Source organism: Chanodichthys erythropterus, chromosome 17 (assembly GCF_024489055.1).
Source record: "Chanodichthys erythropterus isolate Z2021 chromosome 17, ASM2448905v1, whole genome shotgun sequence".
Classification (NCBI taxonomy): domain Eukaryota; kingdom Metazoa; phylum Chordata; class Actinopteri; order Cypriniformes; family Xenocyprididae; genus Chanodichthys; species Chanodichthys erythropterus.
Genome location: NC_090237.1, coordinates 27,537,057 through 27,555,894, shown reverse-complemented (window position 1 = coordinate 27,555,894; position 18,838 = coordinate 27,537,057). Strand labels below are relative to the sequence as shown.

Here is an 18,838-nt window from a genome sequence, read left to right as displayed (position 1 = left end):
TTTATGTTTTTCTTTTGTTTATAGCTGTCGTTTTTTCCACAGGGAAGAGTATACGGTAAAGCTGATGTGGACGTAGCAGCCGGAGTTTATGATTCTATGGTGTACAGACGCAGGAGAGACACAGACTTGCCGTTTGAGCTCCGAGGGGAGCTTGTTTAATAAGAGTGGGGCTGGTGAATGTGCCAGTCTAGACCAACTCTATCCTGAGACTGGCTTGAGTTCATGAGTTGATAAAACATGTTTCCTTTTACTTTTTCCTATTATTTGTCTAAAATACGTTCTCTTGTTACATTTTAGGCCCTAAATGTTTAATTTGTTCAATAAATATTTAATTTGTTTTAAATTTGGTCTAAATTAGATTTTTATTTTTATTTTATTTTATTTTATTTTTTTTGAGATATGCTACTTCCATACATGTCCCCCCTTTAAAATATCAAACAGGGTTTCTGAACAATCCTCATATCTCTTATTTTTGGACAAACAGATCCTCGTCCCCAAACTTACACCATTGGGTTCTCGGAAATCATCCAACTAATGTCTTACTTATACACTACTGTTCAAATGTTGGTTGTCTTTTATATTACACAAAATATTATTAAAATTTAAAATCTTTTTTTTTTCTTTTTATCTGAATATACTTTTAAATTACAACAACAATGACAATGTGCAATTACAAGCTACTCTAGTAATCGCATATTAGCTCATTAATTTGTATTCCTAAGAATATATATAGCATTTACTAAGTGTTCTCATCATCTATCTTCAGTAAAAAAAAAAAAAAAAAAAAAACTCTGATAAGAACACAAGTGTTATGTAATGCAGCATTTTAAGCGATGAGGTACTATCAAACATCCTATTATTTATTCTGAGCTTAATCGTTTTTCCTGATGGCATGCGTTCCTCTTGGGATTCTTGAAAAGTGTGGAGCTTTGTCCCAAGAGGAAGTCTTTGAATGTGAGAATGAGGATAAAAGTCTTGAATCCTTAAGTCTGCGGAAGCTGACAACAATAACATCAACAACAGCCTTCTTCGACACACATTTGTGTTGTTATCATGTATATGTCATCACAATGAGTTAAACAGGGAAACTAGGCAAAGGGTAAATTTTTTATTAGCCTGAGAAGAAATCATTGGCTTAGAAAAGGAAAAGGTTGCCTTGGAAAAAAAAAAAAAAAAAAACTCCTGATATCAATTATTTACCCTCATGTCATTCCAAAAGCATAATATTCTTTTTTTCTGTGAAACACTAGATGTTTTGCAGAACGTTCATGCTGCACTTTTTCATATAACAGGGAATAAAGGGCTGTCAAGCTCCAAAGATTTAAAATTCAGCAAATACTCTAAGAGTCTGTTTACATGACACCATTTTCAACCAAAAACTGGAAACTTTTTTATGTGTTTTGGCCATCATTTACACGACAACGGCATTTTGTGGGCCTGAAAATCAATCTTTTGAAAACGGGTTTCAAAGTGCAAGTTTTTGAAAATGATACTGTTATTGTCCCTGTGTAAACTACAAAAACGTGAATTTGTGAAAACGGTGACATCATAGTGTTTCTTTACAAAGTAACATCGCCAACTATTGGCCTGGCAGCATAATACAGCACTGGATCAGTGTGGATAGGGATCATTTTGATGACGTTGTTGTCTGTATGCAAAAAAACTCAAAGGAAAAACTTTTTCATTTTTAGTACAACGTTGTCATGTAAACAGACCCTAAATAAATAAATTTTTTGTAGAAAAAAAAAAAGAAGGTATTTGACCAACAGATTATATTTTTAAGATACACTTAATATTTGATTTAAATTTAAAAATCAAATATTTGAGAATGGAGAAATTATACTGACCAGTTTCAAGGACTACAATTAAAAAATATCTTTAACAGCAAATTAATTAATTTAGTAGGAAACAACTATCACGCTCAAAGAGAGGAAAATTTGATTTTCCCAGAGTGCTTTGATTCAGACTTTTAAACAAAATTAATATAGAAGGAGATCTGTTAATGTTTAATGTTCTGTTATGTTGCTGTTTGGGGGGAGGGTTACCATGGTGGACCAAGTACATCATAGTTTAAGCTAATGTAGAATAACATGGCCTACTTTTGTGGTGCTTTTTTGTTCTTTTTTGGATCTTGACAGTCCATTGTCTCCATCTACCTTTGTTTTATGGAAAAGAGCAGCTTTTAGATTAAAAATCTTCTTTGTGTTCCACTTAAGAAAGAAAGTCATACCGTATTTCTGAACTGTTCTTTTAAAATTCAGCTTGTTTCTTCTGTCTGCTTTACTGGATGCTTTCAACTAAGCTGGCTTATCAAGAGTGGATGGTAAATTACAGGTTGGGAAGGATGCCAGTGCTTCCGTATATTGGCATAACAGCTTGTTTAATTGTAAATCAAAGGTAGTCTATAACCCATTGTCTACTGCAATTTCTTCTCTAATTTCTGAGATTTTATTGGTGTTGTTTGGCGCGAGAACTAACACTGCAATCTCCCTCCCTTTTCCTCCGATGCTCCTTTAATGCTGATATTCACCTTCATGTCCATCGAGCCCCGGCCGTGACCCTCCGCCCTGGCGCCGCCGTGACAGGGAGCAGACTTCTAACACTGCTAATATGAAAACAACTGTTCAGACACCTGGCTTGAGGTGGGCCGATCTCATCTCCTCTCTTCTGTGTACCCACAATCCACTTGCCCTGTTGACCGGTTCACCAGCCATGTCAAACGCCTCAAGCAGCCACAACGTCTGGAGATGGAAAGTTATTGTTGCCATAGTTACTGCCCCTTTCCACCACGTTTAATGTCGTCTACATTGCAAGTGCTTTATGGTGGAGGAAATACCTGCATTTTTAGTATTCCATGATATATCAGAACATTTGGGCATCTAGTTGTTTTTTTTAAAGATTATTGCTTAAATTGGAATGAAGCCATCAGTGATTATCTTTAGCTTTCAAGCGGATGTGATTTCACCTGGGAAAAAAAGTTTATGCCTTTTCTTCTCATTCTCCTCTATAAAACTCAGATCAATAAACCACAGTCTTACAATTGTTTTAGCAAAGGTAGGCTATGCAAATGAAGGATGAGGTGTTGATTATGTCGAGTAGTACAGCCGGATATTAAAAGAAATGTTATTATGTTGTATATATTTATTGTACAATTTTTCGCTTAGTATTCATCACACGGTATCTCCATGCATACAACTGTGTATTGACATACAGTGTAAGCCTGTATATCCAAAGGTTCATAAATTCAGGTGTAAATTAATCACAGGTACGGTTTGTATGTACTGAAGATATTTGTGGGTAAAGTGTGCGAGAGGCAACAGTTACAATGCAACCATCTTGATTATGCTTGATTAATAGGATAAAAGACATATGCGGTATAACTAAATTTAATTTAATTAAACAGAAAATTATCTCTCAGTTTCCAAAGTGATGGTAACGTGCTTGCAGGCAGACAAAGGCAGGAGGTACAGGTTCAATAACAATTAATATATATCCAAGACAGGCAGGCAGGCATAAACCGTACGGTGACTGGACAAAGAGTGCAGGACAGGGAACAACTTAAGTAGTGACAGAAGATTAACTCAAATGACAAACAGCTGATGATGATGATGATGATTAGTGTCCATGGTGACAGAGTGTGGTGCGAACATAGAACAAAGAAACACATATGATCAATGATAACAAATTGAAAGTCCATAGAAACAAACTAAATGGAACTAAATGTGACATATCACCTCATTCGGACTTTGGAGGAGGACGAGGTGAAGGAGAAGGTTTGGTGAGAGGCAGACGAGGAGGGATCATGGCAGGATGAGGCGAGTGGTGATGGTGGGACGACGAGGCTCCTGTGACAATGATGGAAACACATAGATGACACAGACCCAGAGCTCCCTAGTGCCGACAGCCCGTGGAGAAGGGAGGAGGAGTCCAGGTGTTGATGTGGCTGATGATGGATCCGCAGGCACAGATGGGGAGCTGATGGTAATGAGCGACATTGCTGGTACTGGAGACCCAAGCGATGCCGCTGCGACGACCGTCAAAGGTGGAGCCAGAGTACACAAGGGCTGAGGTGGAGCCGGTGTGCTTGAGGACAGAGGGAAAGGAGGAATCCTCTGCAGCTGTAGGGGTGGAGGGCCGGAATGCAGTGGACGGCTCACAAGTCTGTGGAGGAAGTGGTGTGATGACTGACCAAGGGGGAGCAGGCGGGACGAGGGTACCCGGAGAAGCTGCAAGTCCAAGGGTCTCCGGTGGAGCCAAAGGTGAGAGGAGCCAAGACGGAACTGACAGGCTGGAGGCGGAGCCGCAGAAACCCCTCGCGCTGATGCTGCTGGTGGTGACATGACATCAGAGCGGGGCTCCCACAGAGATGGCTCAGAGCTGTGAACATCCAGCAGCAGCAGGGCTGGAAGATTGGCTGAGCTCTGGGATGAGGATGGTGAGAGGAGACTGGACATGACGATGGTGAGTAGAGTGACTTCCACACACATCAGAGAAATAATTAAATCACAGTCCATGTTAGTAGATGAAGGAGATTGTTCAAATTTGAGATAGTCAATGGTGTTGTTTGCAAACAGCGATGATGGTACCGGGTGGAATAGGGTAGGAAATGACGAGTCCTCATTGAAGTCAATCATCATCATAAATCCCTTGTCCACAGATGTTGTGGGCTCACTCCCTTGGCCAGACTCATGATGGAGCTCCACTTCTGGGGTGAGGGTCAGCCCTGGCCTCTTCCCCTTGAGCTCTGGTTGACGCATCGCGGCGGGTGGTAGTTCTCCATCTGCAGAAGGCACGTGCTCCATGGTCGAAGGTGGTGATTCATGCTCTGGGTCTAGCGTGGTCCTGCATCAGGGACGGATGCTCTCCAGACAATTAATGATGGCTTCTCTCCAGTTGAGATCGGTGGTGTCTGGGAGGTCCGCGGGATGGTGAAAGTATGCCCTGATCCATAACATAGATTTCAGGGTCTCGTCATCAAAGGGGCAGGTGAGTGCAAGGTTGAAAAATAATGTGCAAAAGACAAAAAAATCATAGCTCTCCTGAGTCACAACCACAAACTTTGTGGTGTAATCTATTTGTAGTCCGGTCATCTGTAACGTTTTTGCTGGCAGGCAGACGAAGGCAGGAGGTACAGGTTCAAAAACATTTAATATATGGTGACCGGACAAAGAGTGCAGGACAGGGAACAACTTAAGTAGTGACACAGAAGATTAACTCAAATGACAAACAGCTGATGATGATGATTAGTGTACATGGTGACAGATTGCAGTGGGAACATAGAACAAAGGAACAGGGATTGGGAATAGGTAGCATTGAACACCTTGGACTCTGTATTTATGCCTCATTTCAAAGACTGCACCATCCAGAGGTCAAAGTAAAGGTCTGTTCAAGCAAAGAAAAAAAATCTAAAAATGTTTTGTTCTATTAATTGGTTCCCTGCCATTGATGGAATTTTCTGCCATTAATGACACAACGGGTGCTTCTCAAACAGAAGGCTGCTAGTGAGACTAGTCCAGTCCCTTCCTAGTCCAGTCCTTCTGAGGCTTGTACAGTAGCTCCTCACTGCAGTACATGAGATCCAGGAGGTGGAGACAGGTAGGTTTAGGGATCAGTGTTTGGTGTAGGCAATCAGTACTGTGATTTACATGACCAATAAAATCTTAAGAATCGCCTGCAGGGCGGCACTGACCTTGCTTCTGACATCACACTTGGATGTGGGCCAGTTTAACCCCTCTGGTCCTACATGCACCACAGGCTGCAGCGAGACGCTTCTTAGCGAGACACTTCTTATATATATAAAGTGGGAGGAGTTGGATCCGGATCCAACCTTGCCCCCTGGATCTCATGTTCTACAGTGAGGGCATATAGTCTAGAGTCCTCCTCAGCATTAAATGATCTTTTAAACTGAAATGTCCTTTGATGGACCTTGATGACGTGGCAGCCGATATATACAGCCATACTAAGACGCAGCCTTCCGTTTGAGAAACACCCAACGCCATTGACGAAATTTCCGCTTTTCCACTGCGTTATGGAGGTTGATCAGATATTTCTTTAAATTTTATTATTTATTTCACATTGCTTAATTAGCTCGCTTGGCCAGCTACAGAGAAACTGTTAGCCAGGCAACAGACAAGTGACCAATTGCGACGTCACTACACTTATTCTACCAGCATAGTTAGCCAACCGTGATGAGAATTTCGAGCCAAGAACGGTTTGTAATGGTAACAATGGTAGCTCGATGGTGGTAAAGCGGCAGATGTTTTTAATGCTATATGGTATGGGGCGCTATTACGCATCTTCTAAAAGAATACAGAATCTCTAGATCCAAAAACAAGTGAAAAAGCAGCAGAAACAAGTGATAAAAGCATTGCATATGCACATGTAAGCTAACGTGATCTTCAAACATATGATCTTCAAACAAATGTCGAACCCACAAAGAGGTGTAGGACTGTGCAAGCTTTTGGGGGTGCTGATTCGATCTACTCTGTTTATGAATCTGATCCAGCTTTTTGTTTGAAATGTTTTTTTTTTTTTTTTTTAATGAAAATTACCCACATTCAAGTGTTTATAAAAAAAGAATGCATGAAGCTAGATTAATTTCTATTTATTTATTTATTTTTAAAGCAGAGGCTCTGTTCTTTCTTTTAATATATTGTATGTTCAGATATTCATATTCATAGCATTAGCCAAACATATATTACAGTACATAAATTATACACTATGTTCTTCTTTTGTTATCTTTTAAGAATTTATTTGAGTTGAAAAAAATGTTTATATGAACTATCGGGTAGAAATTTTGAGAAATATTACTTATTTATGAGAAATTATGCTTTATAAGTAAACAATAGCACAGTAACGGATAAGGATGCTGCTGCAGATGAGATATGATAACAGTCCATGTTCTGTACGATAAAAGAACAAATCCCATACCCCCCCTGTTATGCTCACATTCCCCCTTTGAGCTGAATACATGAGAGCATAGAAAAGTCACATAAATTCTACACACGCACACACAAAACCACCAAACAGAGCCCTCACTCCAACTTCCCTTCTTGAGCTTGTACTGTATGTTGTAATCTGTCACATGATAATGAGTCCTACACAAACACACCCACATGCTCACGCACACAAACAAACTCAATCAATGTTTGTGTTCTCACGCCAGTTGAAAAATAAACACAATCTGAACCGCCTCTCCCTTCATCTGGATCATCATCTGGCCAGCACAGTGAAATGCTGTCTTGCCGTAGGGTAGATCCTCTCAGATCTCTATTGTCTATCCATCTAATGATGGTGAAAGTGCCAAAACTCTTTTCGAGGTTCTTTGAGATTTACAGCACAATCACAGTTCAATATATCTTATCAAATGGGAAATGTTCATTTTAATTAATTTGTCAAATTTTCTGAGAGGTGTGCTATTACTTCTTAAAAGGTTAGTTCACCCAAAAATGAAAATTCTATCATTTATTACTCACCCTCATGCCGTTCCACACCCATAAGACTTTTGTTCATCTACAGAACACAAAATAAAATTTTTGTTGAAATCCGATGGCCCCGTGAGGCCTCCATAGCCAGCAATGACATTTCCTCTCTCAAGATCCATTAATGTACTAAAAACATATTTAAATCAGCTCATGTGAGTACAGTGGTTCAATATTAATATTCTAAAGTGACGAGAATATTTTTGGTGCGCCAAAAAAACAAAATAATGACTTATTTAGTGATGGCCGATTTCAAAACACTGCTTCAGGAAGATTCGGAGCACAAATGAATCAGCTTATCGAATCATGATTCAGATTGCGCGTCAAACCAGCAAACTTCTGAAATCACGTAACTTTGGCGCTCCGAACGCTGATTCAGGATGCTGATTCATAATGCTCCAAATGCTTCGCCCATCACTACATGAGTATTTTTTTTTTTTTTTTTTTTTTTTTTTTTTTGCGCACCAAAAATATTCTTGGCGCTTTATAATATTAATATTGAACCACTGTACTCACATGAACTGATTTAAATATGTTTTTAGTACATTAATGGATCTTGAGAGAGGAAGTGACATTGCTCTCTATGGAGGCCTCACTGAGCCATTGGATTTCAACAAAAATATCTTAATTTGTGTTCCAAAGATTAACGAAGGTCTTACGGGTGTGGAACGGCATGAGGGTAAGTAATAAATTACAGAATTTTCATTTTTGGGTGAACTAACCCTTTAAGGGATCAGACATAGGATTTTTACCTCATGGGAAATAAAATAATTTATAGGCTAGTCTTAAAGTCACAATGAAATCAAAATTGACAATTCTTATTTTTTATGGAATATTGCAGTATTTATTATAAATGATCTATCTGTGTACAACTTTTTTTTAAATTCACATGCCTCATTATCTTTAATCAAAATAACTCCCCCTCTCTCTTGCAGTGACATATCTTCTCTTTTCTGATGATGTGTTTACTGGCAGAAGGGCGGGACAACCTGTCACTCACATGACATCACAGCAATAGCAAACCACAAACATCCATTCACTTCCCGGAGGTTTTTTTTTTTTTTTTCGAGAAGCCGTTTCACTTGGATGTACATCACAATAAGGAAAAAAGATGATCCTTCCAAAACTTCCGTTTCATGCCGACTTTAAAGGTTCAATGTGTAAATTTTAGCAGCATCTAGTGGTGAGGTTGCACCCCTCCCTTTCGAAACACAGAGAAGCTACGGTGGCTGGCACAGGACAAAGTTGTCGTCATCTGAGACAGAAGAGAGTAGTCAGTCAAGCAATGAGCAGTTTGTCCGTTTAGGGCTATTGTAGAAACATGGCGGCACAAAATGTAAGGGGACCCGCGGTGTATGTAGATAGAAATGGCTCATTCTAAAACATATTCTAAAACATAACGATTCATTATGTAAGGTCTTTCTATACCAAATAAAACTGCATTTCTGTCAATAGATCGTCTTAAATATTACTTACTGGATCTTTAAAAAAATGTAAGTCTAGTTTATTTAATTATTTTCCAGTTAGCTCAGTTAATTTATTTAATGTATTATTTATGAATAAAACAATGAATTAAGTGAATTGCAGTCTTTTTAATCCAAAGTAAATCTTATTGATAGTAATTTGTGGTCATCCTACAGTATGAAAAATGAACAAGAGTAGACTATTGTCTTGAGAGACCTGAGGAAATTAGATTTTGATAAATTTCCATATAAAAGGCACAGAGAATTAATGAATATTTCCTGCAATTAGTCTTATGTTATATGTGCATGTTGTCATTTTCTCATTTCCAATGAAGCATTACCTCAAATCAGGATTGGTCTAACACAATAAAGCAGTTTATTTCGATGCACTGAGTAAATTTAACTCTGTCTGCATGGTCAGTGATAGCTAACCAGCTTTCATGCACAAATCTGTCGCAGGTAATTTGGGTAGAGCGCTGTAATAAACTACATCCAGTAGGTTTACTGTAGCTGCAGCTGTGCACACATAGATTATGTCACCGCTGTTAAAGGCCCTCAGAACGGTTGACTCTGCACTTTTTTTTTCTTCTAACTTTGAAAAGTGAAAAATTACTTTTCTCTGCAGAGGACAGATTAATCTATTTTTTATATGTGTATATAAAAGATGACTAGTCATTAATCACTATCGCAGGTTATTCATCAGGGGACAGGAAAGCAGGGGAATCCGGTTAATTTATGGTGTATCTATGTCACTTTTGGGTTGATATAAACTGTTCTGTCTATAGGCTACAATGTATGTTGCTTTATTCTTGCCGTAAAGATTTGTTTTGAGTGTCAAATGTTTCATTTTAGTCGCATGTCCAGCTTGTTTCTGCTGGTCACAACTCACATCCAAGCTGTAACTCTCACGTTCTGGCAGCGGGTTGCTGGAAAACAACCTTTTACTGTTTGCCGTCGGCTCATAAGCACTTCAGCGCAAACTAGCAGCATTTTATAATGGAATTTGCATGCTGAACTTTTCTATCAAAATTGCCTTTTCACACTGCAGATTTTAAAATTACATGAATAATAAAGCAACACGAACTAAGGTAATAAGAATTTTGATTGAATTTGGCTTGCAGTCTATCTCCCATTACTCTGCGGCCGCAGTATGTTTTGGTTCCTGGTTTCTGCTCATTTGCCGTTTGAAAATGACACAAAACGCAGTACATTAGCAATCAGAGCATTGTGGAGTTGGCCAAAACAGTGAGCAAACACAATTTATTTCGTAATCACAGATGATAAAGTTCTGCAAATATGGTTATTCTCCGACATTACCCAGGAGGCTTTGCGCAGGTTTACTGTGACATTTCCAAATGCAGCATTTCAGCCTTGTTTTCTTAAGACAGCCGCCCTATGTTCATTACATAATACCAGACTTCATAATATATGATATACTTGATATACAAAACAAAATGTGAATTACTTTTTTGTTGTCTATCAGGTCAAAATCATATCACTTTGAAAAGTACTAGCACACTTCTCCTTAACAAGCTGAACAATTGAAAGTATAATTCATTTTTATGGAAAAACAAATGCGAGAGCCGGTAATTAAAATAGTACCATTAAAGAAAGTGAGAGTGATTGAAACTGACAGACTATGGCAGACTAAACTCTCTGACAGCTTTATTTTCCATTTAACGTCCATCATCTTTTTTTTTCTCTCTCTCTCTCTCTCTCTTTTTTTCATATCTTTTTTTAGGACACTTGACAACAAGAAAGACGTTTTTCCACAGGCGCTTACTGAACACCTCAAAAGATTTCAATCAGGTAATTACCTCTAAAACATGCAATAATAACCCAGGCATGCATTTCAGCCAAATTGGTGTAATCAAAGACTCATCTGGAGAGGTGTTTTCTTTTCCAATTCTCCCATCAAAAGCAGTTTTATTTGTGCATTGTACACATTTGTAATGTTTTTCTCTAATTATATTTATTATATTTATAAGAAAAAGTCTCATATATGAGTTATTGATTATATTGATTCACAGATGTTACTTCTGTCAAAGCTTTCAAGCAGCCGCAAAGGGAAAAATCTGGAAAACAATGGAAATTTTGTAATTTATTTCACCAAAAGGAATAATGTGAATTATGTACATCTCACACTTTTTCCAAAAAGCATCATAAAAACTTCTGTGGACTATTTTCCAGAAGTTTCCTGGAGTCATACTATAACTTTGTTGGAGGAACAGACTTAAATTTAAGTCATTATTCATTTAAAGGGGTCTTTTGGCATATAAGAGATCTTTGTATCATTACATCCTGCAAGTTCCATAACTTAAAACGTCCTCGTCATCAATAAAATTTGATTATTGATTGCTGGAGCAAGACACCAATGCCTACTTTTACATCATCACATCGTTGTCGCGGCCCACTGATGTTCAGCCAATGAGCAGCGAGTGGATCTAAAGTAGGCCTAGTTGTTTACGATAACATTGCGATAATAACGCAGACGTTGTGCTCGTTGTGCAGATAAACAGCTGGTTAAATATTTGTCAAAGTATAATCACCTATTTAGCTAGCAAATTTTACCTCCGAATAAACCCAGATAGCATGTAGTAATCGGCCCGAGCTCGGCTGCCCTGCAGCGCTTGCGGCTCAGAATCGCCATCGTTGCGTGTTAACCGGGCCGATTGTGGCCCGCAGCTCGCTCTGGCACATGTATATTTGTTATGGCTGTAAAGCATTCCTGTTCAATATAACTGGCCCAACTCTGGCTATAGAGATTCATGCCACATCTGGCAATGACTCGGCTTATGTTCACTCACAGATGGTTACATAAAATTAAAATTAAAGAAAGTACTTAGTTTCCTGGTAGTATCTGATAAGAATTAACTAACGTTACATGTTTAATGTAGCGAATTTGTCAATAACATATCTGCGGTAAAACCTAATATAATAAAAGTGCCATTATAAGACAGAACATTCTCTAATATGTATAAAATCAAATCTATAAGTAATGTAGCAATTCAATTCAATAATAATAAATAGTATACATATTCTAAAAAAAAAAAAAACTATTTACAAACTGTGAGCCCTACAACCTACTGCCGCCTGAATGTTGATGTCCGTTAAGTTTTCTAATCTCATTAAACTGCTTAACAATGAACGTCTCTGTTAAATACAACAGTGTTTACAAGCTGATGTATCTCGAGCTATTCGTTAGCTTGATGTGCTAACAGTTATAATGATTAAACATTTTTTTACAGCCGACTCTCAAAATCTTCTCATCGATTTACATTGTTTAAACTTTCAATAAGTCAGCACATTATGTTAAACAAGTGCAATTTAACCACAATGAACACCATTTTTCCCTGAGGTACTTAGACTTGAAAAGAGCTGCATCGCCGCTTTCCGCCATTTTCGAATATGAAGAATCCTCTCCTGTGGCGTCACGGGACAGCACAGCGCCCATCGTATGCCTACTACAGAATTCGGGCGGAAGCAGTAGGTCATCCGGGTACTTCTCGCCTACTGTTTTTCCAAATACTATGAATTCGGACATACTACTCACCTCACATACTGTTTTTTGCATACTATATAGTAGGGAAGTATGCGATTTCGGACGCAGCTCAGTGCTCATCACTGCAACCCTCCATGAATAGATCTAAATATAATTCAATAATAATGTGGTAAAAATATTTGAAAGGATTCCACATGTTTCAATTGCAAAGATGTCAGCCAATCACAACAGTGGGAGTTTACACTGAAGCCTCGCAGCAGACACGCCCCTTCAAACAGTTTTCGAATCAGAGGGCTAAAATCAGGGTAGAAAATAGCCATTTATTTCTTAATTATGACAATTATTTGATGTCAAAATCATATTAACATTATAAGTGCACCTCAGGAAACATAAAATAATAATTTTAAAAAATCCTTTTCATGACCCCTTTAAAACGTTCTTTTGTGGTTAGACATGTGGATGAATCATTTGATCCAGTTCATAAAACTGGCCTGAAATATCATTTCACAAAAAAAATTGACATGAGGCTAGGAATTATGAACTATTCCTTTAAAGAGAAAAAGGAAGTTTAAAATGAGTTCACAAAATCTGGACCTGAATCAGTCCAAATGTTAATGCACTGGAATAGATTTACTGGACCAACAGACTAATATGCATGCTCAACAGATCATTTTGTTTGTGTTCTCTGTTGTTTTATAGCTGGTTATTTTTTATCATTTCATAATGATAGGCCTGTCCCATCCTCTGATGACCAGTGACAAATTATGGCTACACTGGTCTCTAATTGCCACTTTTTCTGTCAACTGCAAGGACATGCACTCAAAGCTAAGTGGTGCTCAAACAGCCTTGTTAAAACTCTGTTCTCTTCATTATGCTAGGTAGTGCTAGAGTGGGAAAAAATTAACTTGATCTGTCCCACTTCAGTTAATAAAAAGCTTTTGGGGAAATTACACTTTTTTTTTTAGGCAGTCTGAATTACTTTTAGTGGAATGACATGACGAGACCATGTTTTTTTTTTTTTTTTTTTATTCTTACCCTAATTAATTAATTTGTCATGAAATGGAAGTTACGATAGTCTTTTCTTCACTGTAATGACGTATATACAATTGAAACAGCTTCTTGAACAAGAAAAATTGTAGGGCGAGACTTTATTCTGTCCATAGTGAATTGATAGGAATGTTGTCGTTTGCTAAAGCTGTGATGTCGTGAGTGACAGGTTGTCCTGCTCTCGTCATCAGAGAAGAGAAGAGATGTCACTGCAATAAATAATTACACATTAATTAAAAAAAAAAAAAATGTACACTGATAATTCATTTATAATAAATACTGCATTATTCCACCATGGAAACTGATTTCATGGTGACCTTAAATTTTTATATTTTTTAGTTTTTTTTTTTTTTTTCTTTTCTTAGTTTTACATTTTTTAATGCTCTTTTCATACTTACAAATTTTCCATGGTGAATGATAAAAGGGTTGAAAAAATATCATAGAGTAAAGGACTGTTCATGCCAAGAACATTAACTATAATAACAATAACTATTTTAGAGTCCACACCAATGAATGTACATTGTTTAAGCGTGCTGCAGTTATGGCGTCGGCCACTTTAAATTCTGAAGCTCTTTAAAACAGGATGGATTCTGATTGGTTATCAGTGTTTTTTTTTTTTTCATTACATTTATTCCAAGGATATCGTTCCCTTGTGGTGTTATCGTTATAGTTGTAGTGTAGACTACTATTCTTTTAGTTTTTAGAGGGATTATTAAAACTTTATAGTTATCATTATACAACCCGAATTCCGCAAAAGTTGGGATGTTTTTTTAAATTTGAATAAAATGAAAACTAAAAGACTTTCAAATCACATGAGCCAATATTTTATTCACAATAGAACATAGATAACATAACAAATGTTTAAACTGAGAAATTTTACACTTTTATCCACTAAATTAGCTCAATTTAAATTTGATGCCTACTACAAAAAGTTGGAACGGGGGCAACAAGTGGCTTAAAAAGCAATACATTTTGAAAATATTCAGCTGGGAGAACATCTAGCAACTAACTAATTAATTGATATCAGGTCTGTAACATGATTAGCTATATCTTAGAGAGGCAGAGTCTCTCAGAAGTAAAGATGGGCAGAGGCTCTGCAATCTGTGAAAGAGTGTGTAAAAAGATTGTGGATACTTTAAAAACAATGTTCCTCAACGTCAAATTGCAAAGGCTTTGCAAATATAATCACCTACAGTGCATGACATTATCAAAGATTCAGAGAAACTGGATAAATCTCTGTGCGTAAGGGACAAGGCCAAAGATCTTTATTGGATGCCCGTGGTCTTTGGGCCCTCAGACGACACTACATCACTCATCTGCATGATTGTGTCAATGACATTGCTAAATAGGCCCAGGAATACTTCCAGAAACCACTGTCAGTAAACACAATCCGCCGTGCCATCTGCAGATGCCAACTAAAACTCTATCATGCAAAAAGGAATCCATATGTGAACATGGTCCATAAGTGCCGTCTTGTGTCCTATGGGCCAAGGCTCATTTAAAATGGACTGTTTCAAAGTGGAAAAGTGTTTTATGGTCAGAAGAGTCCAAATTTTACATTCTTGTTGGAAAGAACAGATGTTGTGTCTTCTGAGCTAAAGAGGATGGAGACCTTTCATTGTGTTATCAGCATTCAGTTCAAAAGCCAGCATCTCTGATGGTATGTGGGTGCATAAGTGCATACAGTATGGGCAGCTTGCATGTTTTGGAAGGCACCATGAATGCTGAAAGGTATATAAAGGTTTTAGAGCAACATATGATCCCCTCCAGACGAAGTCTATTTCAGGGAAGGCCTTGTGTATTTCAGCAGGACAATGCAAAACTATTACAACAGCATGCCCTTCTCGTAGAAGAGTCCGGGTGCTGAATTGGCCTGCCTGCAGTCCAGATCTTTTACTTATAGAGAACATCTGACGCATCATTAAACGAAAAATATGTTAAAGATGACCACAAACTCTTCAGCAGCTGGAAACCTATATCAAGTAAGAATGGGACCAAATTCCAACACCAAAACTCCAGAAACTCATAACCTCAATGCCCAGACATCTTCAAAATGTTTTGAAAAGAAGAGGAGATGCTACACCATGTAGCAGGTACCTGTAGCAGGCATCAAATTTGAAATGAGCTCGTTTTGTGCATAAAATTGTAAAATTTTCTCCATTTAAACATTTATGTAATCTATGTTCTATTGTGAATAAAATATTGGTTCATGTGATTTGAAAGTCTTTTAGTTTTCATTTTAATCAAATTTAAATAAACATCCCAACTTTTCCGGAATTTGGGTTATAGTCATTGTCCTTGGTGTGAATGTGCCTTAAAGGAATAGTTCACCCAAAAATGAAAATTCATCATTTATTCACCTGCAAGTTGTTCTAAACCTGTATGAATTTCTTTCTTCTGCTGAACACAAAAGAAGATATTTTGAAGAATGTCTGTAACCAAACATTTGATGGACCCCACTGACTTCCATGGTATTCTTTTTTGTCATACTATGGAAGTCAATGGTTTGGAATTCTACAGGTTTGGAACAACTTCAAAGTGAGTAAATGATGACAAAATTTTCATTTTTGGGTGAATTATCCCTTTATCCTGTAAGTAATCCCCTAGAAACCACCCAAGGAACCCTAGCAACTACATGGCAACACCCTGGAAACCACCTGTAACATCCTTGCATCATATCCATGACTTTTGCACAAGCAAGCAACGCTCTATTTCTTCAGAGAATCAAAAAACTTTTTTTCTTAAATATTAAAAAGTCGTATTTTCAAATTGACAAGACAAAGAGACAGAGAATATTGTGACAATATGCAGCATTCTGTGAAAGGGGAAGGAATCCTGGGATTGCGGGGGTCAGTGTTGAGAACGTGAGGCGAGGACGAGGCGGTCTGAATTATGGAAATCTTCTATTGTTTATTGTTGCAGAACAGACAGTTTACAGTGTGATTTATGTAACATGTAGGTGTTTAAGTATGGAGGACATACAATAGCAGTGGTCTATTTATACCAGGTGGGTTCAGTCAACCATGCTTAACCGCACACTATTGAATCAGAGGGACAGATGAGTATGTTGATCATTTGAGAACTGTGCAATTAAATTTATTTCTCAAGAAATGTTGAAGTGTGTAGGAGGAGGCTTTCCAGAGATTGTGTGATGTTCATTACAGCTCTTTTGAGGAGGCTAAAAACATCTAAAAAGAAACAAAAGTTTCAATAGTTTTGTCATTGTAATCTGACCATATTGTAGGCATATGAGGCTGTCATGACAACCTCTGGAACAAATTGTTCTATTCCATTACCACATTTCATTGTGGTTACATGGTTTCCTTCCTTTCAATTTCAGAGAAGTGTGTATACTGCTGTATGTCACTCTCAGTTAATCCCAACATTTAAAACAGAAGAATGCAAACTAAGAGAGAAAATTCACAAATATAACCTATACAGCAATGTGACTGAATGCAGACTTTTGATGAGACTTTTAAGTCTGCTGCATCACAAAATGTTCAAATTGTGAGGATAGTAAAGTGTGCGATTAAGTCAATGCAAGAGATTTTCAAATAATATTCACAATAATAAATTGCTATTAAATTTTACAAATAATTATAAAGAATCAGCATGTAACACATTGAATTATACATGGAATTTTGAAGTAGAAAGACTGAAATAGTTTTTTTTCTTCTAAAACATATAATATGTTTTATTTACAACTTTACATTTTTACAGTGAATGAAATAAAACGTTTTTCAAATTCTCCTTCAAATACCAAATGATCTGAATGGTGTGTATTCAACATTAATTTTAGACCTTTATAGTCTTACTATATCAGCAGTTATCTCATGTGTATTTTACATGAAGTTTATTATTTATATTAGAAATTAGATGAGAAACAACTGAGAAGTAAATTGTTATATTTCCTAAAATAAATGTGAGTGATGCTTGCTATGCAGTTGCTAAGGCATTGTTTGGTGGTTTCTAGGGTGTTGTGGGTGGTTGCTACTGAAGCCCTGTTCACACCAGCGACTTTGTCGCTGCATGTCGCTAGTCTCTGTACTGTGAAGTCGCTTGTGGGCATTCCTAGTGCTCTCTCTCTTTGTCATTGGTAGACTGCACATCTGATCATATCTATAGAAAATGCAATCACAAATGATATATAAAACTAAGAAATCATTCTAATACGACTAGTAATTAGATTTAAAAGAATTAAAAGTAGTGTAACGAACGGAGAAAATTATGAAACTCACTTAACAGCTTAGTCTTCTTTTATTAAGGTGAGCACCTGTTTGGCCGATGCTCTTGCCTCACAGACAGCGAACCAACTTAGGAACATTTTCCCCCAGAACCCCGCCCACACCACACCACGCAGGCTCTACTTCCGAGAGAACTTCCCACCCCTTAAAGCCCCACACAAGCTGAACCATAACATAAGAAAAGAATATACATCACTTAGATTTATCTGAACAGAACATAAAACACTCTTTGGACTTGCTACAGTAACATTCTGCTGTTGTAGAGTGTAGTGACTGCAGAGCTCAGTGCATTAAATCATTAACTAGATTAACCATTGATCCATCAACAAATTGAACTCACTCATACTGTCAAAAAATACTAAAACGTCATTCGAATTTGACAAATAATCAATTTTCTTGTCCCTAATAATCAACACAATGCAGGGGAAACTGTAATATGAACTGCAGCAGTGCTAAACTGCTCACATCATCATATAATTAACAACACAAACTATCAATGTATGAATCAAACTCAGAAGACTGCCGACAGTTTCTTTTTCATGGATCATTTTACTATATCCATGTATGTAGTTACAGTCAGATCAAATAAAACAGTGAAATCGCTCCGGAATCCTGTCTTGCCTGCACTTAAAAAGGTGACGTAAGCTCCAGAGAGTCTTCACTCCTATTGGTTGTCGCTCGTAAAATTCGCTTCTCATTTGCATAAAGTTGCAATTTCTGAACTTTTGTTGCATCTCCCGTCGCTTGACACGCCCACATTCTGTCGCCAATGGTCACTGTCGCTCATGTCGTTGGAAGTCGCCAGCACTCCATTAAAATAAAACGGATAATGTTGCTTTGTCGCTGCGTGTCACTGGCGGTGTGAACGGGGACAATATTATCTGCCTGCAATACCGGAGGCTAAACTTTTAGGACCGCAGCGGTTTCAGGACTGCATTTCTAGGACCCTAGTTTTTGTGACAGCGCCATCTAGTTTAAATAATTAAACAGGGTTACCAATGGGTAGGTTTAGGGCTAGTGGCTGGTTAGGACAATACATCAATTAAATTTAATCAATAACATTACCAGTGGGTAGGTTTAGGGCTAGGGGTTGGTTAGGAC

At 37.6% G+C, this 18,838-nt stretch overlaps 1 protein-coding gene across 4 annotated transcripts in view; it reads left to right on the top strand.

Annotated features, from left to right (window-relative positions):
• nphs1 (NPHS1 adhesion molecule, nephrin) overlaps window positions 1-424 on the top strand; it is a 119,153-nt gene extending 118,729 nt beyond the window's left edge. For all 4 annotated transcript variants that reach the window (XM_067365601.1, XM_067365600.1, XM_067365598.1 and 1 more), the window contains one exon: window positions 43-424. In XM_067365601.1, the coding sequence (XP_067221702.1) occupies window positions 43-159 (117 nt within the window). In that variant the 3' untranslated portion in view covers window positions 160-424. The remainder of the gene's footprint in view (window positions 1-42) is intronic.
• The last annotated feature ends 18,414 nt before the right edge of the window (window positions 425-18,838 follow it).